The sequence below is a fragment of the Pelophylax lessonae genome (genome assembly GCF_965119305.1).
Source record: "Pelophylax lessonae genome assembly, chromosome: 4".
NCBI classification, from domain to species: Eukaryota; Metazoa; Chordata; class Amphibia; order Anura; family Ranidae; genus Pelophylax; species Pelophylax lessonae.
The window spans coordinates 258,995,805-259,020,973 of NC_138771.1; the positions used below are offsets into that span (position 1 = coordinate 258,995,805).

The window sequence follows — 25,169 nt, forward strand, 5'->3', positions numbered from 1 at the left end:
AAAAAAAAATTAGCGTATTTTGATTGGTTTGTGCAAAATTTATCGTGTCTACAAACTAGTTGAAAGATTTAGGTCATTTTTATTTATTTATTTTTTTTATTAGTAATGGCGACGATCTGCAATTTTTAGCGGGACTGCGACATTGCGGCGGACTGATCGAACCCCTAACTGACATTTTTCACACTTTTTGGGGGGATCAGTGACATTACTACAGTAATCAGTGCAAAAAATATGCACTGTTACTGTACTAATGACACTGGCAGGGAAGGGGTTAACCTAGTGGGTGATCAAGGGGTTAAATGTTAGCCTAGGGGAGTGTTTATTAACTTGGGGGGTGGAGGGCTTGTGAAATGACCATAGAGACCTGTGATCCTATATAGAAGGATCACAGGCACTCTGTGATCATTTCAGAGAGAAGAATGGACTGCTGTGTTTACAACAGCTGCCCGTCCTTCTTTCACAGCAGAGAACGATCGCGGTTGCCCAGCAACAATCACGGCTGCCGGCCCTGTGCATCAGCATCCCCGGTCGCCCCCCCAGCACCAAGCACGCGACCGACGTAGTGCTATGTAAAACTGCAGCGGGCAGTCGGCAAGTGGTTAAAGAGGAATTGAGATTCCATTGTAGGAAACAGTAAGCAGCCAGGCTTTTATTGCAAAAAGAGAAATACACTGTCTCTTCTGCAATAAAATGCCCCTACCTGTCTGCTCGCTGTCTTCTCTGTCGCTGTAAACTGGGATGCCTATGTGCAACTCAGCTTACCAGCTGGGCCAGTCTCTGAGTGACAGGATGTCTAGCTCCTGCACATGCGCAGGAGTGACATCACCCCCCACTGGCTAATAAAGAGGATTGTAGACCGGAACTCAGAAGAAGATGCTGGCACCGGCAAAGGATTGTTGGACCGGTAAGTATTCACCTTTTAGTTCTAAAAGAGGCACAGGTTGCGCAGCAAGAATCTGTCCGACGGACGAGACCGGAATTCAATCTTGTACCCTGATCAGATCAGTTCGTGAACCCATTTGTCCTGAATCAAGGAAGTCCAAGGTTCCGGAAAGAAGCGAAGACGTCCCCCACTCCAGAAGTGGGGGAGGGCGCCCCTTCATGCAAGCGAGGATTTGTCCACAGATCTAGACTGGCCAGTCTTTGATTCACCTGACCATGGCTTCTTGGCATTCCCAGAAGACTGGCTTCCCTTTTCAATGCGACCCGGGGGTACAAAAAGGCTGCTTATGAGAAGTGAAGGAAGGCCCCCATCTATGACTTGGTGCCTTGCCCTTAGAGGACTGAGGAAGAAGAGTATGGCCTTTGATCAACTCATCCAAAGAGGATCCAAACAACTTCTCCCCCAAATAGGGAAGATCTGTCAAAGCCTTTTTGGAAGCCTGGTCCGCAGACCAGCTTTTCAACACATCATGCACCTAATCGCAATCCCCACTGCTGACACTCTGGCCACTAGGGGAGCCGCATCCAGAGACGCATCCCACATGAACACCAGGGCTTGAGCCATCTGGTCCATTAGTTTCAGCACCACTGGGGGGAGCTGTTTAGCTTCCAATTTACCTCTCAGTAACTTCACCCATTCAGTAACCATATGTTACACCATGACATTCACAAATATTGGTTTTAAAATGGAACCCACAAGCATGTGACGATGGTGAGATAGAGACTCCACTCACCTATCCACAGGGTCCGCAAAGGCCTGGGATTCTTCCACCGGACCCACAGTAGACTTATTCAGCCTGTAAACTGGGTGATCCACCTTAGGTGGCACAGTCCACCTGGTGGAAAGTGCATCTGTAAAAGGATAACAGCGTTTACAGCGCTTAGGCACCACTAACATGTGCTTGATGCGCCGCCATTGTTCATTGACAATATTGTCAAAAAAAGCCGAAAAAGGGAACACCTTGTCCGATTTTTCGGATTTGCGGAAGCCAAAAGACAACTGCCAACCGGACGCTGTAGATTCATCTGACAATTTTAAAGTTTCCCGTATTGAAACTTTAAGTGCTTCCACCAATGCGCGTTCCTGCACAGCGGCAGACGAGGACAGGTTCTCTTCACCATCAGAATGAAATGACCCCTCAGGGTGGGGTGCATCTGTAGCGGCCAAGTCTGCCTCAGAATCTGAGGGAACTACCGAGGGAGGCGAAGGCAGAGGGCGTTTGCGGCTAGCAATGCTTTTACACACAAAATATACCTTAGACACAAGGATTTCCAAGACTGCCGCAAGCGCAGACAGAAGATTCCGCAGCCCCTCCGAGGGGGTCTGTAGGCGAAAAAGTACCCTGGGACTCCATATTACAATGATATGAAAAAAATGCAATATCACTTTTAAAGTCCCTAAATCACGATCCCACTGCTAAAATAGCGGTATACCTGATCCCAATCCAATACAAGCCGATAGCAGAGTGGGTGAGTAAAACCTACAGGGGACCCCAGAAAATGCTACCAGACCGTTCCGGAGACTGCCAGCACGATCTTGTTAAAGTGAAAGTAAAATGTTCCTTCACAGGAAATGACAAGCTAGCCTGTCCTAGATAAATTTCTTAAGTTACATGCCGTTCGCCTGTCCAGCCTTGTGGACTACAAGAAAATGGCCGCCCCATGAATTCCTGCTGGGAACTAACAAAAAATGGCTGCCAATGCAATTCAATGGGAGAATAAAAAAGCATGAATCTACAGCAAAATGGCAGCCCCCATGGCACACCATGCGGTGTCCCGGACCCCGGAAGGGGTCCCAGACAAGAGGCATCAGAGGGGTCCTAGGAAGGGACCTCACCAGGACAAGGCCACCCCCGAAGAAAAAAGCTGCCTCGGCCGCAATTTTTCTGCCCCCCCATAGGTAGGACCTACTATGGGTAGGGGAAAAGTGGAGGGGGTAGGCATAATATTCCAGAGGCCAGGGGAACTGAGGGAGCCCCAAAGGTCAGACTATTCCAGGGAGGGGGCCCACGTCCACCTCGAGACCGCAAGAGGATTGGGGGACAGTATTACTCACCATACCACCGTACCAGGTGGGCGCCACTCCGCACAGACCACCTCCCATCCAGGGTGAGGGTGCTGCCAGCCTGGGGAAACGCTGCGACTCAGGGCATTCCAGGTTTATCGCGTCCCAGCGAGACTTGTCCACTCGCAGGCTCATCCCCATCCATCGGGGCTCTGTCTTGGCGAGGCCTAGTTCTGGACTATAATCTGGCCAGGCTGGGAGACCATAAGGATCTAGAATATCCAGTCCGAAACCACAGCCAGCTGTTGCTTGTAGTAAAAAAATCACAAAATGTAAATTTTCCCTATTAATAGCTAAGACCGAAGTCCCAGCAGGGAACTAGGTCCTATTTCTAAACTAGGCAAAAACAAACTGGCTGCTGTAGCAGAGTGTGTGGAGTTATGCCTGCACGGACAGCCCACATGGGCGTGGTAAAGCTTTTTCCTGCCTAGTGCCTATTCCTGATTGGAGGAGCATAACCCAATAGTTTAAGAAGACATGGAGCTGTGTCTGTTGATGAACGATAGAGAAATTTACTTTGCTAAGTGTACAACCTACAGTATCCTCATTAAATAAATTACCACATTCAATTACCTAGAATGATAATTATCATTATTTTACAGCGATTTTGATGCAATTTTGCCACAATTTTGACTTGACTTGAGGCAATGCCTACGTCTATAGACCCCTTAAGGCAAGTGCAGGGACTACTTTGAAGTCAATGCGACTTGAAGTTGCACAGATATGAACGGTACTCATTGGAAATCATGGAGTACGACCTGTCATGCGACTCTGCAGTCCCAAGTCGCAGGACAAGTCACACAAGTGTGGAAGGGGCCTAAATATCAGGTTTTTGAATCAAAAAACAAACTTTAAAGTATGCTAGTAAGCCTAAAGATGTGTGTTCTTGCTCAAAAGCAGATCAACATAATACTTCAGAAATAAATTAATAACAAATCCACTTTATATTCCTTTTAATGTAGATCCTTTTCTCTTACAATACATGGGGGCTCTGAGTACATGAAATTATACTGGAGACTGATATTTTCAGTGTATGAACTGAGATGTTGTTTGATTGAGAATTCAGTCATGTTTATAAGATGACGACTTTCTGAATTATTCAGGCACTTAGCTACAATTATTATGAGCTGCTGACATGATTTTTACAGTATATATGATTAATTGGGTAGAGGGTCTCATGTAGGTGATTTGCAGCTTGTATGAACTTTTAAGGAGTTTTAATATATTTATAATGGAGTTTTTTTTTTTTATCTGCATATCAAAATAGGAGCCTGTTTTTATTTTTTTAAATCAATTTTGTAATCATTTTTTTTGATTAATAGATTTTATAAAATTCTAGATTTTTCACCTACACAAAAGTTTAATTTGCATTTTGTTTTTCCTAGTTTTTTGTTTATTTTTGTTGATTTCTTATTCCTGTTCCAGATGAACTGTAATGTGGATAGTTTGACCTGTGGCACCAGGGTCTTGGATTCAATTACCACAAAAAAACAAATAAGGATTTGACAGCCCAGTGAAGAGGAAATTCCAAAACAAAACAATGAGTTAGACAATCCTTTTTTGAGGTTTAGTAGAGTTAAAAAAATATATATATTTTGTACTTGAATTAAAGCAGGTAATAAAGCCAAATACTTACAAAGAAAAATGCCAACTATAAAATAACTTTGTGGACACCCATTTACAATTAACCAATGCAAAATTGTCATTAGCTTGCCATGATGGCATTATATATGTTTAAAGTGTAAAGATGCCCATGTTTTAATCATTAAAATATGTACATATTACTTTAACTTGCTGTAAATGAGTTTTAACCCCCCCCCCCACCACCCACACACACACTTACCTCTGTAGCTACAGGCAATCTGGAAGAATTGCCCATCAAAGTATAGCAGAAGCACAGAAGTCGTTGTCTAAGGTCAATGTCACACTTGCAATCCTACCTTGGGTGAGGGATTGCTATAGACAACCCAGAGGAGTTGCAATGGCTTAGACTAATGTCCCACTTACAATCCAAGAAGTCACCAATAACAGAATCACTAGAATATGCAGGAAGAACACTCACCTACTTGCATGTGTCACTCCCTTCCTGGCTGGATTAGTTAGGGGTTGCCCTCTCACTGCTGACTTACATTCTGAAGCATGATTGCCAGCAAGGTAGTGATGCCTCACAGCCAAAACCCAAGGGAGCTTTCTTCCTGCATGTTCTAGCAATCCTGTTGCTGGTGACTTCTTGGATTGTAAGTATGACATTAGTCAAACTCATTGCAACTCAACCTGCTCCCACTCCCAGCTGTGAATAAGCGTAATTTCAGGTTTTTAATCTCCAATATGGAAACTAACTACAAACAGTCGGCACACAGGTGGAAAAAGGGATACAGCCTTGGTTTAAATTATTTATGTTTCAATGGTTTTTATTGAGTTTTTGCAAAAAAAGGCTTAACAGTGCAAAATGAGCCAACATGACTCAACCATATCCTTTGAAGGCAGTACATCACACAGAGTACATGAAATACAAAGATGCCTATTCAGATAAGTGCAATATCAAAAATCAGAAATCAGTAAAAACTAAAGACATGAACAATAGAGGTTGACTAGGCATCTGTTAGATGAGGTGAAGACATTGCCCCCGCTATATAACACTAAAGGTCAGGTGGTCCCCCCCCCCCGGGAACACACTGCGCCCTTGGGAGGAGGCGGCCCCCAACCCCCGACCCCAATACTGAGCCCTCAGCTAGAGGGGGCAGCATCTCGCTATCCGTGCACTGTCGGAGAGAAAGAGAAGAAAAGAAAAGAAAAAGGAGTGAATGGAAAAGGACAAGACTAAGGGAAAGAGTAAGAAAAATCAGAAGAAGGTAGCAGAAATGGAATGGGGGGAAGGAGGAAAGGAACATCAGCGGCCGGTGAGGAGAGAAAGGGTCGACATCCAGGTCCATCACACCCCAGTGGGGCAGATCCCCCAAACACTCCGTCCAAGGCGACCAGGGCACCCGACTTCCCCTAAGGGGGGCCGGCCAGATACCTGATCCAGGGGTCCCATGTCTTGTCAAACATACGCATCTTATCATTCAATAGCGCCTCCATCCGTTCGTTTATCATGATCCAGGTCAGTTTGGCTTTTAGAAGCTCGAACGGCACCACAGGGGTTCACCAGGAGCGGGCTATAGCTATTTTGGCGGCCGTGAACACAAAGGCTATAAGGCGTTTGGCGGGTTTGGATGCCCCCTCCACTGGTTTACCCAAGAGGGCATTTTGGGGATCTTTTACCAGGTTAACCTGCGTCAAGGAATAGACGAAGTTATAGACCCGGATCCAAAAGCGTCTAACCTTCGAGCAGGTCCACCACGTGTGGAGCACAGTACCCGCCTGGCCGCATCCCCGGAAACAGTTGGGGGATGCGGTGCGTACCGCCACCGCCAGCCTGACCGGGACCATGTACCAACGCTAAAATACCTTGAAGTTTGCTTCTATTAAGGAAGTATGGATCTAGAATTAAACTGTGCTAAAGAGTTCCATTCTGCTCGGTCCAAAGTCTCATTCAAATCCTCCTCCCAGCGTAGCATATATGACAATTTAGTGTCATCGCCATGTAGTATATTATAGATTGTGGATATGTAGCTTTTTTGTTTATCCAGCATGCGGCAAAGATACTCCATCGGTGTGGAGGAAGTGAGGTCACTCTTGCGCTTGAGGGAGGCTGCGAAATGAGAGATCTGGGCGTAGCGAAAATACTCTCCCTCAGGGAGGGAATATTTCTCTTGTAATTGGGCCTTGGTAAGCAGTCCCCGGTGATCGCACAAATCTGCTAACCTGAGAAGCCCCTTGTTCGTCCACCAGGCAAATGCCACGGGGGTCAGACCCTGTGGGAACAAAGGATTGCCCAGCAGGGGTGCCAGCGGCGCATGGAGGGACTTAAATGTGTGTCTGCCCGACAGCCTATCCCAAACCCCCAGGGAGTGGTTTAAATTATTTAAATATGTCTCTTCCTTGTAAAATGTTCTTTTTTTTGTTGATGTGATTGCAATACACAGTATGCACAATGTTGCTGCTTCCACTAACCTGGGAATCTTTATAAAACACCACAAAAGAAACAGAAAGCTTACAAGTATTATGTGACATTTCATAAAAGTATGAATGTGACACAAAATACTAAAACAGTAAAGCAAAACTAAAATAATAAAAACTGATACTCTTAAACATTTTTTATAAACTTGCTTTGCCATATAAAATAATCTCCAGGAAGAGGCCTGCTCAGTGCTCACAGAAGAAATCCCTATAGTATATCCTTGTTTGCTCACATGTTTATATAGCCAATTACCTACTGCCTTCAATCATCCATTCAATCATTCATTCATAAATCGCCAGCGGGCATAGCTGTAGTTGAACTTGAGCGGTTTGCAATAAACAACACATAATCCCTGACTGCTTATTCACTGTGGAGCATCCACAGCTAAAAATGTATACACCCATCAATAAACACCACATGAAAGATTCATTAAATCCTTAAAGTGGTGATATCTGTTCAGGCACATCTAACGCTTAACAATTCTGTGGGGAAGCTCCCTTTCATTTAATAGAGTTTTCCTGGTAATTTTTTTTTTTTTTACATGAAAAGTCACTAGGACTCCCCTCAACCCTCCCGTTTTTATAGGCCTGGAACTGGCATGCATAATGAGCTAAGACATGTACATAGCCAATTTAAACATACATACTAGGTCCAATATAGACCAAAGCCAAGACACCAGCATGTTTTCAAAGTGTAGGAGGAAATTCACACATGTAAACAAATGCATATAGCATTGTGGCCAAGACACCAAGGTCCCCAGCACTGCAAGGCAGAACTGCTAACCACTAAGCCATTGTGCACCTGATAAAATATATAGTAAATCCTAAATAGACATATCAAGCCAATGTATATCTGGTAATAATATAACCATGAGTGATTATCCAGTTAACATTAACTATAACACGAACTATAAATATACATGTAGTTGTGAAAAACGACCCAACTTGATGTTCCACCATTGGCAGCCAAGCTGTTCGCTACATGAATACCCTCATTTACATACCTATTCCATTATAACATCATCCCATATTACTTTTAAAAATAAATCTAAAATTAAGAATAAATAATAAAGTAATTAAGTTAATATTAACATGACTTTTACCTCTAGACTCTGCACAAATCCATACATGGTGAGCTGAGATTGTGTGCCCAGTATGTGCTCTCTGGTTACACTGACCAATCTGTCACTTACAGCTCTCATTCCTGGCTTCTGATCAAGAGCCAGCAGGATGGATTCACAATCATGTGACTGCTGTGAGAGCAAATCACAGTGGTCACATGACAGAGAAGCTGGGTGTTAATGGGTAATATTAAAATGAATATATACCTACTAATACATCAATTTCTCATACACCACATGTGTATATATGACTAATATGGAGCAGATAGCCTACCTTCTGTAATCTATGCTGAATATTTGAAGATAAATTGTTCCAGAATGCCTGCAGCTACAGAGGCTAGTAATGGCTTATTTAAAAAATAATTTACTTCTTGTTAAAAACATGTAAATGCTTGAATGTCCATAGCCTGGTCATGGTTAAAATCTAAAACACATTTATGATCTTTTAAGGCAACTAAAAATCTTGTATGTGATACAGACATTGAGCAACACAAATTGTTATTCCAATCATTATTAATCAATATTGAAAAACAAAAACATTTAGTTTGACTCAAATATTGTTAAAAACACAAGAATTTTTAATGCAAATTTTCTCTCAGTACAATGCAATTTCAGGTGAAACTGAAGCAGCACTGTTAACCAGTAGCTGATTAGAAACAAAGAAGACCTCTCTATCCAAAATATATACAGTAGTAGTGGCTTTGTGCTTCTTTGATACAGTCAATTATTCCCATTCTAGATTAAATGCCATAGCTACTAGAATGCCATTGTTTCTTAGTAAACTGAAGTCATCATGCATAGAAATTGAACATTTTGTATTTAAGAACTGTAAGTGAAGTCAACAGGATAATCGCAATTATCAATACAAAATGTACTTGTAATCATTTGAGCAAAACGAGAATTTGGAAATAAAGCTAAAATGCATATTGTGCATTAGAGTAATTGAATGGCAATAATGACCTTAGGCCAAGCTACACCAGTTACTAAGTTTGTGAAGGTAAAGTAAAAGAACCACCAATGGACAGTACCAAACTGATATCAGTAAAGCTGGCCATACATGGATCGAAAATCAGCCAGTTCAGCAGGGTCCATTCGAATTTCAATCCATGCACGGGCAGGGTGGTTGTACAGATCTACCAATTGATTTCTGTACAGTTATACTGTCGGGTTTTCACCAATTAAACAGTGCCACCAACTATAGCACTAATCAATGTATTCTGGTTGCAGGGAAGTCTCCCAGTTGTCACAATACCATAACTTAGCGGGAAGGATTCCTCTATCCATATCGAGTGTGTGGATGGGGGAATTGGGTTGGGAAATGGGTTGAACGAAAAAAAAAAAAGACTAATGTATGGGCTGACTCTTTCAAGATAGACAGATAGGCCTATTTTGTCACTTTTGTGTTGTGCACCAAAAGTAGGTCATTCTGCTTTTTCATATTGCCACATATGTTCCACAGAAAATTAGCATAAAAAACAAACAGTTTGGAAACAAAAAATGTTCTTTAAATATACAAATAACTTCAAGTTTTGGTGACCATGTCCAACAATAAACATTTTAAGAAAAAAAATGAAAAGATCATGTAAAGCGTACTTACTACAACACCCCTCCTAGTAATAGCTTCACGATAGGTGAAATTGCATACAGCCCATGCAAGATAGTACGTAGACATTAAAGGTGTTTGTGAAAAATGATCAGTAACCCATCCACCTTCTTCATAAACAGAGGTCTCCACCGGCATATTTGACAAAGATATGTAGGAAGTTTGATGTTTGATGCTTATTTTGAATGTTGCCTTATAAATAGGTTCATCAAAGCAGGGGAAAGCCTTTCTGGCATGAATTGGAGAAAACTGGGTCACTCCAAGCAGCCTAAAGAGAAGAAAAAAATATATATGATTAATGCAGTAACCTGTTGCACATTTGTCACATAACTAAAACAATCATAGAAATTCATGTTTCACTGGATCCTTACCCCTAACCTGCCATAAATGTAGCTGCTGTAACCTCACAGCATTTAGAGACTAAAGCCCCGAACACACGCACAGATTGTGGGCCGTAAATTGTCGGCCAACGTCCGATCTGCCGATTGTAGGCTTGTTAGTATGATGCTTCCGACAACCAACTGCAAATTTTCGGCCGAAAAAAATCTGGTGTGCATGCTATAAAATTTTTGTTGGCCAACAAAGAACGGCCGATTGTTCCTCAGTCAGTACAGATTTCGGCAGACAAAAATCAGATGAGCAAGACTGGGCATGCTCAGAGAAGAAAAAACACACGGAAAGTCAACCATCACATGACATCACTTCTGTAGTTGGTTTTTGTTGGCCAACAAAAGTCCAGTGCAAGTCTAGAGCACATTTCAACCAACAAACAACACTGGACAAAAGACGGCCGATCGGTTGGCCAACAATCTGTGCGTGTGTACGGGGCTTAACTTCAGCATTCCTCCCTCTTCTGGCTTCCACCCTTTTGGAGCACTCCCCTTTTATTTAAACTACAAACCATTTTCCAGGTGTTCTCAGTCCAGTCATGTGGCCTAATGGATGGTTCTCTGGAGGTGGGATCTGAATGCTGAAAAGAGTGCCATGTAATGATGTGGTGCAACTCTCTTCAGCATTCACTTTTGAATTCAGGTTGGCCTAATTCAAGGCCCTGGGATCAACGGGAAATGGTTTGAATGAGGCTAGGTAATTAATTCATACAAAAATGCTTTTGATTTTTTGTATAAATCTTTTTATTGGGTTTTAACATAAAAGGTATAAAAGGTATAAACGTTAAGAACATATAGTTTCAAAGATATTCGCATAGAACAAATGGTGGACAAAGCAAGTGACAGGTAAGAAAAGTACAAAAATGCTTTTGATTTTAATAGCTGCTAGAAAACATTTTTTTTTTCCTTTTTTAAACAAGCTGAAGTTGGGCTGCAAGTGAGCATCCCTGATTATTCTACGACGCTATGTCTGGAAAACTGTATTTGTTCACACAAAGCCAATTTCCTTTCAGTATACAAGAATTTGAGATATCCCATTGAAATAAACAGACAGAAAGGTGTGAAATCTGGTTTTACACTTTAGAGTTAGTCTGATATGTTACAATTATACTCTTAGACTGACACATCATTGCTACAATAGAAACATTATGATTAAAAACTATGTAAGACAGTACCTCATTTTCCTACCCTCTTTCTTTGCAGCACACTGTCATTTTACTACACTGTAATTTTGCAGAACACCTGGATTTTACTTTTACTATAAAACACACACTGTTATGCTTGGGGGGAACTGCTATTCAAATGCTAGTTTATATAAACCCAATCACTAAAATCTCATATAAGATTTTACACGTTGATATACTTTCAAAAGTAATTTTCCAAAATTTAAAACTTGCAGCTTTAGCTAAAAAAGGCCAAAGCTAGGCATGTCCTGGCCGCCAAGCAGTGTGATCCGCTGCTGCTCTACTTCACAAGGTGAAATAACCGGCTCCCTGAATTCCAGCCCGCTGATTCAGCCTCTCCCAGGGAGGAGAAGATCACAGGACACCGGCAGAGCATGACCCAACTGCGCTTGCAGACATCGGGTCTCACCGATTAATTCATGAAGTCACCACACATAGCATTCCAAGATGGCACAACAGAGAATGGATGCTCTGCTTCACCACCACCACTGCCCAGGGACCCAGCCATGGACCCAGCCTCTGACATGGAGCAGTCTGCAGCTGAAGCCTCCTTCTCTCCCTCATCTGGCCAAGGTAGGAGAGCTTCAGTCTCCCCAGCCTCATCAAGCACTAAGCTGCCTTCAGCTAAAAAAGCAGCACCGAGCTTCTCTGCAAGCGCAGCCCCCTGATCATGAGGAGAACAATAAAGATTCCCTCTCTGCCTTCCCTACAGCAGATGTCCCAGCCACAGAGGATACTCTAAAAGCAATGCTCCTCTCCCTTCAGTCTTGGCTCCACAAAGAAATCAGATCATCAATTAATAATTTATCCACCAGAGTGGATGGCCTGGAGGAAAGACCACATCACATGAAACTCCAGTAGTCTGACATGGTGGCAGTGCACAATGAGGTAGTTGACATTCATGAGGTGCAGGCCATGGCAATACAGAAGCTTCAATTAAAAGTGGTGGATCTAGAAGATAGGTCCTGCCACAATAACATAAAATTTAGGGTCATTCTGGAAGTGGTAACAGTGCATAAAATCATTCCATCCTGAAACAGCTTTTCCTGAAATGAATGCCTGACCTATTGCCTAGGTATCTCCTCTTTGATCTCACTCACAGAACACCGAAACCAGAAAACCTTCCAGATACAGTCCCTAGAGATGGCCACTTTTACCAGGTCAAGAATCAGCTCCTTAGGGCTGCTAAGAATGCTTGCACGCTTCCTCCCCTATACGCAGGGGTGACACTAAATCAGGATATATCAGCAGCCACCGCACAAAGAAGGAAGGAATTCGTCCTGGTCACTAAAGTCCTGCAGGATAATAAGCTGACCTATAGATAAGGCTTCCCAACCAAGTTACTCGTCACACATCAAGGCCAACAGGTGGCTATCACCTCCCTGAAAGAGGGTAATAAACAGCTCCACAATTGGAGACTTGTTCCTACCCTTCATCGAATGCCACCCGACATAAAACATCACATAACCTGCAACAATCTCGAAAGCTACCTGAGTGTGGAAATCAAAGATCTTCTCTGCCATAGCCCCTAATGTTAGCTATATGTGGCAGGCTTAATACAATGGGAGAATCGCTCCCAAACCCGGCAAATTGCACACGGATCCAGTCAAATATAGATCTATCTCACTGCTCAATAATGATACCAAACCTTCTGCAAAAATTTTAGCCACCCGTGTCTCCCAATATATCACACATTTGGTGCACCCAGATCAGGTGGGATTTGCCCAGCACAGGCAATCCCAACATGGTACTAGGAGATTTATTAATTTAATTCAGTTGGCAGAACATCATCCAACGGCTTCTTTGCTTTAGATGCAGAGAAGGCATTTGATAGACTGCATTGGGGTTATCTCGTGGCAGTCCTACAGAGGTTCAGTCTACCCTTTGCTACAGCTATCCTGAACTTATATTCCTCCCTTTCTGCCAGAATTCTCACATCTGGTGTTACTTCTAAGCCCTTTAATATCACTAATGGCACCAGGCAGGGATGCCCCTCTCACTATTGATTTTTGCGCTAGTGATGGGACCACTGGCAGAGACAATCAGGTGACATTCCCTCATAGCTGGCTTTCATATAGGTAATACTACTCATGATAGGATTTTATGCCAACAATGTGATATGTCTGACTCAGTCACGTCTGGCCCTTACCAACCTCCTTACTCAATTTGGCTAAGTCTTTCTCTATAAAGTTACCTGTTCCAAATATTGCATGCTTGGAGTATGCTTGGACCTCCAACTAAAACAAAGAATCTCTGACTTATTCCCTTCCCCTGGGCCCCAGCCTTATCACTAAAATACCTTGGCATTCAATTTACAGTGCCCTCAACTAATTTAGGATCTGGATAGAGTGTTTAAGAAATGAAAGACCTTTCCCACAGCTTGCGCTCCATAAAAGCCTCTTGGCCTTGGAAAATTGCCCTAGTAAAGATGTTCCTCATGCCTCACATTCTTTACATTTCTGCTCCATCCCCATGACCTTCTTTCAAAATCAGCTCTCAAAGCATTCAGAGCATTCAGAGGATTCACAACTTGTTTATCTGGAACAGAATCCGCTCCACCTTATACACTCCCACGAGCACAGCCAGCCTTAGTGCTCCCGAACTCAAAAGATACTACCAAGCTATCCTGTTAGATCAAATAAGGAGATGGTGAGCCTCATTGCAGCAGCATATATGGCTACAGATAGAGGAAGATGAAATCGGATGTTCAACTAAGCAACTTCTAGCAGCTCTATGGCTTCAATTAACTCCCCTGCAATTTCATCTGGACATAGTTACTGCTACTATAAAAGTATGGAACTCCATCCTGCAAGCATCCCATTGAATACCCAAAGCGATTCTCATACTGCGTCCCTTAACTTCAATGAATCTTTTGTGTCGGGACCTGGGGATTGACTTCTGGGTTGCAGCTGGGATCCAAACCGTGGGGGACTTATTTGAAAACAAAGTCTTATCTCCCTTCTATATACTACAGGCCAAGTGGCACATCAGTCACAGAGACTTTTTTAAATACCCACACATCACACATGCCCTGTGCGACACTCTCTAGTCCACCTCCACCCTGCCTCAACAGCTCATTCAAACTTACGAGCATCCCTCCTGCTCTTGCAGGGGGATCTCCACTATATATAAAGTGTTAGCACCCAACAAACAGCATCAAAAGCATCTCTCTATGGAGAATAGGGGAACATTACCTCCAATTTACAGATGAACCTAATAACTGGCATCAAGCAACAACCTACTTGCTAAGATTTTCCAAGTGCCTGACACATTGGGAATCAGCCCTAAATATTCTCCACCTATGGTACTACACAGCAAATAAATGGAATAAGCCGGCAACTCTGTAGTCTAGAAAAATTATTTTAATGGCTGGTTACAAAGAGACAAACAGAACAGCTGACGCGTTTCAGCAACAGCCTTAGTTTTAGCATGATAAATATAAAAATAGCAATACATATATACTCATATAAGCTCCACCCCAAAGTAAATTTGCATGGTAAATTGAAAAAAATAACTAAACAATTAAGAGGTTAAAATCACAGTGCCAAAATGCAGGAAAAGGACTAAGACAAGTTATAGATTACATGTTTCAGAAATAGTAAGATAACAGTGGAATACCATATGTAATCATCCTAACTGTTCATTGGTCACAAAGAAAAACATATCAATAGGAATAGATCATAAAGGGAAAGAAAATCCACATGCTAATGCATATAGACCATTCATATGTATCCATATGGCATCATAATAAACCATTGTGCATAAGACAGAAAAAACAGATACCTTATATAAAAAACGTCTCAACAATAGTCAAAACAGTTAATAAATATTGAAGACTCAGATATGGAAAATTAGGGCAGAAAAGCATAATACCGGGGGGAGGATAGGGGATGTACGTTGTATTATTTAAGGAATAGATCTACTTCCCATATGTAATTCATTCCAGTGGGGATCTGTGTCCCCAAGGAAATGATCAATCTCACTTCCTGTTCTAGAAATCTTCTATATGTGTCACATATAGATTAATTACCTAATTACTTGCAGTGCACTTGGAAGTGCAGTTGCTGTAGATCTGAGGGGGACATTCAAGGAAAATAAAAAACAGCATTTTGCTTGCACATGATTGCATGATAGAAATCATCAGAGCTTCCCCTCATTTCAGATTTCCCCCTATATATATATATATATATATATAGTATATATATAGTCCCTATACAGCGACTGCACTTTCATGTGCACTTGCATCACTAGCATACCTTGGCATTTAATTGACAGTGCCCTCAATAATCTAGCAAGGATTATTGTAGATAGAGTGCTTAGAAAATTGCAGAACCTATCCCACAGCTTAAAGCTCCATAAAAGCATCTTGGACTGGGAAAATTTCCCTAGTAAAGATGTTCTCATATAGGTGAGTAGTCTAAAAATTAGGCTACCTATAGTGCTTGCTCTAAAAGTATAAAATAATTAATAGTGTATTCCTGTGAGATAATAAATAATGTGTTAATCCGTGAATAAAATTAATATATTAGCAGCTGCTATAGTAAAAAAAGATAAATGTAGGTGAGTAGTCTAAAATTAGGCTACCTATAGCGCTTGCTTTAAGAATCGTGAGGTAAAAAAAGTTTATAAATGTATAGATAATTCCAGTGAATAGTATATAAAATTTCAGTGAATCAATATATTATTATTAAGCAGCTGCTATAGTACAGATAAGTTGAAAGTGAGTAGTCTAAAAAACAGGCTACCTATAGCGCTTGCTCTGAATACATATAATTATAAACATAAAGTGTTAAATTAATATATATTATAATAGTCCAATAAATATACGCAAAAAAGTTCTTCAGTGGAAAAAGGTTCTCCAATTAAAGTCCCAAAGAAAAGTTGCAAACAATTTATATAGACGGTGATTCTTCAGTGCAAATTAACTTCTTAAGTAAAGTGCAGGTGCTGTGTGCAATAATAAATCCAAGTGACAGAGGGATTCAATCACTCACCAGACGTTGTGGGTCATGTGTGCCTTATAGCACTAAGACCTAATCAGGCTTGTATAGCCCACCGGGCTAAAAACGATCTCTTTATCTTGCTTCTGTGTGGGTGAGATAATGGGGTCCCCCTCCGTCTCCTCTCCCCTCGCCAAGCCAAGATATATGCAAAAAATGTGAAACTCTAGATGGTGTGTTACCTTTTTTAACTTTTTATTCCCAATTGGGCAAAAGTACACACATGCCAAAAAATAAACTTTAGGTCAAACAGGCAAACTTCAAGCAAAAAAAAAAATTTTCAAGCAAAAAAAACCAAGGTACAACCAAACTTCAAACCAAAAAGAAGGCCAAAAATAAATACAGGGGAAGTCAGGTAAATTCCTGTCCAAATTTTGGCCTCGTGGGCCGCTTGTAACCGTATGTGTACGGTGCAAACTGAACGGTGTGGACGCCAGCGGGAGAGCTTCCGGCTTGCGTTCCAACACCTCACCACTTCCGAAGACGTCACAGGAAGTGACGAAACGCGTCAGCGTGGAACGCACAGCGTGGTGACGTATGTGAGGTGTTGGAACGCAAGCCGGAAGCTCTCCCGCTGGCGTCCACACCGTTCGGTTTGCACCATACACATACGGTCACAAGCGGCCCATAAGGCCAAAATTTGGACAGGAATTTACCTGACTTCCCCTGTATTTATTTTTGGCCTTCTTTTTGGCTTGAAGTTTGGTTGTACCTTGGTTTTTTTTGCTTGAAAATTTTTTTTTGCTTGAAGTTTGCCTGTTTGACCTAAAGTTTATTTTTTGACATGTGTGTACTTTTGCCCAATTTAGAATAAAAAGTTAAAAAAGGTAACACACCATCTAAAGTTTCACATTTTTTGCATATATCTTGGCTTGGCGAGGGGAGAGGAGACGGAGGGGGACCCCATTATCTCACCCACACAGAAGCAAGATAAAGAGATCGTTTTTAGCCCGGTGGGCTATACAAGCCTGATTAGGTCTTGGTGCTATAAGGCACACATGACCCACAACGTCTGGTGAGTGATTGAATCCCTCTGTCACTTGGATTTATTATTGCACACAGCACCTGCACTTTACTTAAGAAGTTAATTTGCACTGAAGAATCACCGTCTATATAAATTGTTTGCAACTTTTCTTTGGGACTTTAATTGGAGACTGTTTCCACTGAAGAACTTTTTTGCGTATATTTATTGGACTATTATAATATATATATTAATTTAACACTTTATGTTTATAATTATATATATTCAGAGCAAGTGCTATAGGTAGCCTGTTTTTTAGACTACTCACTTTCAAAGATGTTCTCATGCCTTATATTTTTTACATGTTCCGCTCCATGCCCATGACCTTCTTGCAAGACCAACTCTCCAAGCTTCAGGCCGCGTACTGGGCCCGCAGTGCACTGCAAACACATAGTGGGCCCCAAAAATATGGTCACCGCGGCAGGGGGAGACCAATATCGGTAAGTTTGTGACCGATACCAATTATTTAAAAAATGGGAATATCGGCCCCCAATAATCAGCCCCACAAATAATCGGTCGACTCCTAACCCCAATGTGAAAGAGTGTAGAGTGGGTGGGGCGCTGCTTTACATACATTGCTAGGAAATTTACTATGAAAAAAAGTGCTTAATGCCTAAAATATAAGGGCTCGTGGTGACACTTTCAAACTTACATATAAGATACATGCAAAAGAAATAGAAATAAATCAATAAATGGTTCTGTGACCAGAAATTATATAACAATAAATATTTTTCCGTGAGCAAAAAAATGCCTAGTGCCCTTTAAAAGTGCTAGGTGCTGTGCAGTTACATACAAAAGGTACTGCATACTATAAAATAAAGTCCTTTTGAAAATTCATCAAACATAAAATGACAGGTGCTCTTTAAGGTGCTGCATATATGCTTAAATGAGTGTATGTTGCTGGTGTTCCACAAGCCGTGCTCCCCCCTTACCAATGCCTATCATTGCCACCCATCAGTGTCACCTATCAGTGCCCAATAGTGCCACCTATTAGTGCCCATGAGTGCCACCTATCAGTACCCTTGCTTTTTTTTATCTGCGTTTGCCCTTCCAGTGCTCCTTACTGTCAAGACCAGTTATAGGTGGGGGAGATGACCACTTTTTGTATCACCTATCAGTACCACCTATCAGTGCCACCTACCAGTGCCCTTCAGTGCCACCTACCAGTGCCCTTTAGTGCTGCCCATCAGTGCCACCCATCAGTGCCGCCTTATCAGTTCCCATCAATGTAGCCTGTCAGCGCCCATCGGTGCAGCCTATTTGTGCCTATCAGGGCCCATCAATGCCACCTAATCAGCGCACAACAATAAAGGAGAAAAATTACCTGTTTGCAAAATTTTATAACAAACTATAAAAACTGTTTTGTTTTTTTTTTCCAAAATTTTTTATCTTTTTTTGTTTGTTCAGCAAAAAAAATAAAAACCCCAGTAGAGATTAAGAGCCCATTCACATAGGGGCGACACGACTTGCCGGGGCGACCTGTGAAGTCATGGTGCACAGCGTGCACCGCGACCTCGGCGCGACATGCGTGGACTTCATATCAATAAAGTCAATGCAAATCGCCTCCAGGTCACCCCAAAGTAGTACAGGACCCTTTTTCTAAGTCGGAGCAACTTGTGTCGCTCCTATTAGAACGGGTCCTGTGCTAATCAATGGCAGGCGACCCACCGCGACCTGTCAGGCGACCAAGTCGCCTGACAAGTCGCGCTAATGTGAATAGGGACTAAATACCACCACAATAAAAGCTCTATTTGTTTGAAAAAAAATATAATTTCATTTGGGTACAGTGTTGCATGACCACGCAATCATCATTCAAAGTGTGACAGCGCTGAAAGCTAGGATTTGGCCTTGGCTGGAAGGGGGTTTAAGTGCCCAGTAGGCAAGTGATTAAACAGAATGAGAAAAACCAGGAAGTCATATATAGTGATCTATAGCTGACTTCCTGGTTTTTCTCATGCTGTTTAATACGCCATCTTGCTGTAAGTGCATTGGAATGTTTTTATAATAAAAGGTACCATACTTTTTTGCACTATGGGCTATCGTTCTCCATATCTTCACATATGTAACGAGGTATAAAGAAAAGGAACCCCTCCGTATATGAACCATAGGTCTGCTGCTCCAAATACAGGGTGATACTCGGATGTGGATCCCAGGTCTGCTGTCCCTAACAGTGGTTGATTTGGAAGTCTGCTACCCCCCGAAAGGGAGAGCTTTCTGGTGAGTGAGGCACTATAGGGGAAGCACAGCTTGTGGAACACTAGCAACATACACTCATTTAAGCATATTTAGAGCACCTTAAAGAGCACCTGTCACTTTATGTTTGATTCATTTTCAAAAGGACTTTCTTTTATAGTTTGCAGTAACTTTTGTATGTAACTGTACAGCACCTAGCACTTTTAAAGAGCACTGGACACTTTTTTGCTCACGGAAAAATATTTTTTTAACTTGTAATTTTATTGAGATATAAAAGTTTACATATGACAAAGTAATTGTACAGATTATGCAATAAGGATATAAACAAGTGAGAACATTGGGGTTAGGTCAAAAAAGGAGAAACTTAGTTCCCCGCAATGTGGAAAAGTTAGAAAAAGTTATTTGAAAGCTGCTTCAATGCCACACATGACCAGTGGTAAGCAGGACTTAAAGCGGTGTTCCAGCCTCCCCCTCCAAAAATTAATATTAGGACACTTACCTGTCCTGGAGTCCAGCGATGTCGGCACCATAGCCGATGTTTCCATCTGCTGTTGGGTGCTGCCGCCACCATTGCCGGTAAGGGAACGCGGCAGTTAAGCCTTGCGGCTTCACAGGCAGGTCCCTACTGCACATGTGTGAAGCGCGCTGTGCATTCAGATTGGCTCAGCAGCGGGGGAAGGTGGTGGGGGCCAAACGTCTGAGGGACAGCGCCGCTGCGCAGTCTCCAGGAACTGGGGAAGGGTACCTGTCAAAAACAGGTACCCATTCACCCCTCCCCCCTGTGGAAATGTGGCACCAGAGGGGGGAGGAAGCAAATGAGCGGAAGTTACACTTTTGGGTGGAACTCTGCTTTAAGCTACTATTGATGGACAGTTACTGAAAATGTAAAGCCCTGCCACTGGCCATGGATTTTTGCGCTATAAGATTGTTTCCGAGAGCCATGATCAACACCACTTTTAGGTTTTTTTATTTGTGTTGTTTTTATAATAAATTTGAAACTTTTAATTTCACTAGATCCATGCACTCCTTCTTTACTACATTTTTTCCCCTTTTGTTATGGATTCCTGAGACAATGGAAGCACTAAACACATTTGTAAAGTGCATGACTCTGCTTTATTAAATGTGCTCATTTTTTATTTGAAAGTGGATGTATGGCTGTGGTAAGGCCATACTGCTGCTCTATAATTGGACCCCTAAATATCATTCAGTTAGTGTTTGCATTTGCTCTGAAGAATTGGTTTATCTACACGTTGTGGGCAGAAATGGATAAAGTATTGTCTCTTTATCTGTAGAAACATTGCAGGATAATAAAAGCAGCCTCAGTGCTTGCTGGCCACATAGGCCATCATGGCTTGTTTACAGGCTAGGGTTGCTGATAACATTCGTTAGCAAGTCCCAGTACCTAAGATGAGTAGAGGAAATTTGGTCTCTGTCAGGATAGACAATGCAAAGTGCCTGACACGGAGTTCACCTCTTCATTCTTAGCTCAAAATGTAATGTGGCTCAGTTTATGTGCATGTTATTATCCAAAAATTCATGTACTGGAAATTGGCTTTAGAAAGACAGTCAAAACTGCTTTTTCTATGAGATTCAGACTATGAATAAGACTGCATTCATTTCCACCTTGCAAGCACAAACAGTACAGCCCTCTCTCTCCCTCTCTCTCTGAGATTTTATTTCTTCCCTTCCTTGTACACAGTGTGTTCCATTGACCTGTCTCAGGTAACAATTTAATGTGACTTTGAGTGAGCACTGAAGATGTCCTCATTTCACAGCTTTATTTTTATGCAAATCATGTATTTTCATTCATATGATATTAAATGAGAAAGACACCATAGCTATATATAGCTTTAAATGATGTAAAAACATGGAGATCTGACTTTTTGAAGAAAAAGTAACAAAAATGTAGCAAGGCAAAAATATCAAGGTTAGTTATCTGTATTCAGAGTCACTCATGGTATGTCACACCAATTAATCTGAAGCCATGTTCAGCTATCCTAGAAATGTCATGCCATATGTTCACTGAAAATGCCCTAATTTATTTCATCTGTATAACACAATTAAAAATATATTGACAGTAGCACTGCATGCTATTACTAAACACTGTATAGTTTATTCAGATTTGAGGTTAAGAAAGGCCACCATTTTACAAGTTAATTAGAAAAGATATTGGTTACTGTAATATGGAATAATTGTGATTGCAGCGTTCCTTCACGAAATTAAAAGGGAACGCCAACTAAACACACTGTTAAAATATGCATATGCCAACTGATTCTCCTTTTGAAATATGCATATGCCAACAGATTCTCCTTTTGAAATATTAGAAGTCAATTTTGTTATTCACACATCTGTGCCACACGGCATATCCAGGGGCACGACATCACTATCAGTACTGCAGCTTCCTTTGCCATTTGCTCGCTTGTTAGGCTGTGAATGAGCATCATCACAATTCTGAAGTGCTCCCTCTGCTCCCATTCTCCTGTAATTGCCATGCAATAGAGCCTAGTTGGCTTACAGTGCATAACCTCCTGCTCTTACATCATAAAAATACATATAGGGTTAACTTTTTTTTTATATTTGCCTGGAATTTAACTTTAACTTCCCGTCTACACTTTTGTTATATATAACTCCTGTGTTGGGATATTATTTTGATGAACTAGAACTTACCAACTAATTCCAATGAAGATAATCCACTTGCCGATCGCCTAACTGGGAATGTATATCATGTTTTTGACGTTAAATACCAGAGGTTTTGGCAACAACTAGCTGCCATAATCCCATTATCATTATTTCCCTTAGGCTGCCAGCTTTCAGATAAACGTGATCCCGGAAGCAGGGCTGTTGGTAAGCCCTGTACAGTTCCGATGCAGCCGATGGCTAGGCAGGAAGCAGAGTGAGGGCAAGATAGCCCCCCCCCCCCGGCTCTATGCCCTTGGAGGACAAGAGCAACCTCCGATGTCACTTCTGATTCTCGGGCTTAAAGACTCTTTTTTTTTTTTGCTCTTAAGAGTAAATTACTTTTTTGACTCCAGATCTCTCAATAAAGAGGACATGCCATGTTTATTTATATTACAAAGGATGTTTACATTCCTTGTAATAGGAATAAAAGTGAAAAAAATAAAAGGAATATAAATAATATAAAAAAAAAAAAATTGAAAGCGCTCCATCCCTCTGTGCTCGCACACAGAAGAGAGCCCATACATAAGTCATGTCTGCATATGTAAACGGTGTTTAAACTAGTGATCGACCGATATCATTTTTTTTATTGCAAATACCGATATTTTGATCATTGCATATCGGTATCAGCCGATATTTTCGTACATTTAAAAAAAAATGTTTTTATTTATTTATTTTTTACAGGTACTCTTGTGGAGGGATCTGGGGGTCTAAAAGACCTCAAACCCCTCCTCTGCACTTAAAAGCATTTAAAATGCCAAATTCGGCTGTTTTGAATGCTGTAATTTGTTTGAACTTGGCGCAGAGTACTCGGAAGTGATGTCATGACATCACTTCCGGGTTTTTACATGGAGATCCGATCAGAGCCGAATGCAGCTTTGATCGGGTCTTCTCTTCGGCAGCCGTGCAGGCTGGTTTCCCAGGTCTCCCGGTGGGATGGGAGACCCGGGCGAGCCGCGGAAGGTGCAAAACATTACAAAACAGCCGACCGTCGGTACTGGGTATATGGACGTCGGTACTGGGGTGATGCCTCTAGCTGCAGGCATCGCTCCGGTGCAAGTACTTTCCGAAATATTGGCAATATCGGTAACCTCATTTTGATATATCGGGGAAAGTGCATATCGGTCCCCGTTATATCGACTTTGCCGATAATCGCTCGATCCCTAGGTGAAACCTCACATGTGAGGTATGTCCGCAATCGTTACAGCAAGAGCAATAATTATAGCACTTATAGCACAGGACCTCCTCTGTAACTCTAAACAGGTAACTTGTAAACATTTTTAAAGCGTCACCGCTGAGATTTTTAAGTATCATAGTCTGTCGCCATTCCACGAGTGTGCGCAGTTTTAAAGCATGCCATGTTGGGTATATTCTAGGGTCTCTGTTAAAAAAAATATATACTGTTTGGGGGTTCTAAGTAATTTTTTAGCAAGAAATACAGATTTTTACTTGTAAACAACAAATGTCAGAAAAGGCCTGGTCTTTAAGTGGTTATTGGGGGAGAATCTTGATAGTAATTTCTGCCCATTTTTAGGGCTAACAAACCAGCTATTGTCAAAACTAGGCATTAGGAGCTTTGCACTGCCATTGGGAACATATAGTGTTGCACCCCCAAAAAAAAAAAAAAAATGACTGCACAAGGGGGGAAGCATCTTTTTATATGTTGCAAAGTTTAAATTATTATAGGTTTGAGGATGTAAGTGTTGTTATTTAACAGTGCAATTTTCACAGCCTCAAAGAGAGCATACACAGGTTTTTTCATGAAGCAGTCAATATAAAATAAGGACACGAAAACTCCCAAATAAAACCACCACATATTTTAGGAAAATCCCCATAGCAGGAAAAAAAAAAAGTCGCAGTTTGCAATGAACAAGACAGCATCTAAACTTGACTGCTGACCTCAACTTAAACTAAACTTAGAGACAAAAAGGCCTCATTAGTAATAAAAAAAAAAAATAAAAAATCGGCAACAAAAGGGGTAATCGATCAATCATAAGTAAAGCACAATTTCTGTTATCTTTCTCTATCCAGTTTATCAGACTTCACTAACATCACCCTGCAACAACTTTAAATACACTTCTACGTGTCTTCCCTGAGCCCCTGATGTGTAGTCAGCGGGCTGCCTAATCTAAAATCTCTTATATTGGCTCTACTAAGCCTGCTGACCATGGTTCAAAGGCCATGAAGTATATTCTGGTTGAAAAAAATCAGTCACACAAAATTGTTGGAAATGCATATTTTAAACCAACAGGATTCCATGAAACCACCGATTTGTGGTGATCCTGAACTTCATATTCTTTTTTTTTTATTTCTAGCAGGTTAGTTTTTATGTCAGAAAAGAGATTGTTTGTCTCTTCTGCCATAAAACGCTGTTATCCTGCTAGCATATTTTTCTAATTGTAAACTGACAGCTGCACATGCATAACTCAGTGTAAAATCTTGGCAGGCCATAAGTGTTAGGACAAAGTAATTATCCCGTGTGTGAGTGATTGGTCAATAGGAAAGTCTGAAGACTCTATACATGAAAAAAAGACTGGGGGAAGATAGCAGTGGAATCAACAGAAAATCGATAGGCAAAACAGCTCTCAAATTTCTGGAGGAGGGCACTGTGTGATTTAAGTCTGCCTTAAGGTACAAATATGCTGTGCATACTGTATATACATGTAGCACCCTCCTAGCTAGATGCTAGGAAAAAGCATCTATTTGCTCCTTCTGCTTATCAGGGGAGCCTGATCTGTTAGTTTGCCTGTTACATGTTTCCAAGTGTGATTCACTGGGTCTGAGGGAGTGTCCCCACTGTATCCAATAAGGGAGCTTGTTGGACGGTAGAGGAAACCTAGCCAGTGACACATCATGTTTTGTGGCAGTCCGAGTGAGAGGGCATTCCTGCAATGCATCCTGGAATTGACCATA

The 25,169-nt window shown here is 41.5% G+C and overlaps 1 protein-coding gene across 1 annotated transcript in view; it reads right to left on the minus strand.

Annotated features, from left to right (window-relative positions):
* TRHDE (thyrotropin releasing hormone degrading enzyme) overlaps positions 1 to 25,169 on the minus strand; it is a 1,069,075-nt gene that overhangs the window by 901,948 nt on the left and 141,958 nt on the right. Inside the window, exon 2 of the mRNA XM_082253105.1 lies at positions 9,788 to 10,061. Coding sequence (XP_082109231.1) covers positions 9,788 to 10,061 — 274 coding nt within the window. The remainder of the gene's footprint in view (positions 1 to 9,787; positions 10,062 to 25,169) is intronic.